This window comes from Homalodisca vitripennis, unplaced genomic scaffold (assembly GCF_021130785.1).
Source record: "Homalodisca vitripennis isolate AUS2020 unplaced genomic scaffold, UT_GWSS_2.1 ScUCBcl_6030;HRSCAF=13050, whole genome shotgun sequence".
NCBI classification, from domain to species: domain Eukaryota; kingdom Metazoa; phylum Arthropoda; class Insecta; order Hemiptera; family Cicadellidae; genus Homalodisca; species Homalodisca vitripennis.
This window is the reverse complement of record NW_025782141.1, coordinates 1-1833: the sequence shown is the minus strand read 5'-3', so window position 1 is coordinate 1833 and position 1833 is coordinate 1. Positions and strand designations below refer to the sequence as shown.

Sequence of the window (1833 nt, the reverse complement as noted above, 5' to 3'; positions counted from 1 at the left end):
TCAGCTTGAGTGTGTGATCGACCACACAATCAAAAATGATGCCCGTCTTCTCCAATATACCAGTGAGATCTTCTCGACCAACACTTCGGAGAGTGTCAAACCAGTCATTGGAAACACGGAGACATCTCAGGAAACACCAGCAACACTAAAAGATTGCTCTGTACATTGTGATCCTGTGTCAACCAATTACGAACGAAGCGCAGAAGATAGAGAGCTAATTGACAGCCTCAAAACGACCATCCAGGTTTTGGAAGCGGAGTTGGAATGCCTCAGATCGGAATGCAAACTATGCATGTGCAAGAACAGTGGTCCGTGGTCGACTTATGTTAAAAAGAGGAGCCTGCCAATAAATTCCTACCTCTTGACTCGCACAATAATGAACGGAAAACAAACAAACTGGAGAAGAGACAATCTACACAAAATAAAAACAAAAAGAAGAAAAAGAAAAAAGTAAACACTGGAACTGGACACTGGCAAACAAAGAAAAAGAAGGACCACGCCCCACTCAATGTAGAACCAAAGTCTATCGAGCAGGTGCCAAGTGAAATTACATTCTCGTCAATGCTGATTGTGGGCGACAGCCATGGCAGACACCTGGCGGGCATGGTTCGGGACCTCATCGGCGGGGGCCCTAAAGTGACCGGCGTGTGCAAGCCAGGGGCCGGACTCCTTGACGTCGCGTCTTCCAGGCCTTCTTCAGATGACTTCACCGTCCTCATCGCCGGTACAAACGACATTGCCAACGGTCAGCGATCAAACATCTTCCGCCATCTGGAGCGGGTTTTACAAGACAGAATGGGGGCGTCTCGGGTGGGGGTGTCGACTGTCCCTCATCGGCACGACCTTCCTGCCTGGCATCCAGTGCATCCGCGATACAGATAATGTGAACAGGCATATTCGAAGAAATAGCTGCTCGTCATGCCGGGGTTTAAAGTATTAGATTTTTAATAAAATAACCCAGACGCATGTTCACACGCCACGGATGCACTTGCGAATGCCTGGCAGGCGGCTGCTGGCTAGACACCTCCTTCAATGCCTGTACCAATTTGCTGACGGGCGGGGTGACCTCGCCGCCTACGCCTGGCGCTGCCATCACTCGTTCCATGGCGGCTGCTGATGGGTCCTGTGGATCGCCTGCGAGGGTGCCGGTCATGCTGCAACACGACAGCTGTTCAGAAGCAGTAAGGGCCCAGCTGTCGGCATCAGCAGCACCTGCGACGCCGCCTACTCCACCTCCGCAGCCACTTCCTTCTACAACGGCCCTGCCAGCGTCTCCACCGGCACCTGCGACGCCGCCTACTCCACCTCCGCAGCCACTTCCTTCTACAACGGCCCTGCCAGCGTCTCCACCGGCACCTGCGACGCCGCCTACTCCACCTCCGCAGACCACCTTCTTCTCCTACAACGGCCCCTGCCAGCGTCCTCCACCGGCACCAGTAGTACATATTTCTAAATCCCCTTTTTTAGTAGGGACTCCACTCCAAGAATAACCCATCCATACAAATTTGACTGACAAGCAAAAAAACAATAAAAACACAAATCTCAACACAATTTCAAAATTTTGTCACCAAAACGCACAATATTGCCATCAAATAAAGGAGATTGAGCTCCTCCATCATGTGTGAGGAGCTAAATCCTGATTTGCTAGTTGTAGAACCGAGCACGGTTTTAACAACAGCAACATTGAAAATTTCAAAATTCAAAATTATGAATTTGCAAAGTTTTTATTGCCAGCAAACTCCTGTCAAAGGAGGAGGTGTAAGCAGTTTTTCTAAAAAAACGAAATCTCCTTTACCCCCCTCAACCCTTGCCAAACCTACAGACCAAAGACTT

The 1833-nt window shown here is 49.9% G+C and overlaps 1 protein-coding gene across 1 annotated transcript; it reads left to right on the top strand.

Moving 5' to 3' along the window:
• Nucleotides 1-965: 965 nt before the first annotated feature.
• Nucleotides 966-1439, top strand: LOC124373615 (vegetative cell wall protein gp1-like; the record flags this gene model as incomplete). Its single annotated transcript, XM_046831969.1, has 1 exon — nucleotides 966-1439. A coding segment is annotated over exon 1 (474 nt), but the record flags the coding sequence as incomplete, so codon positions are not given.
• Nucleotides 1440-1833: the final 394 nt, after the last annotated feature.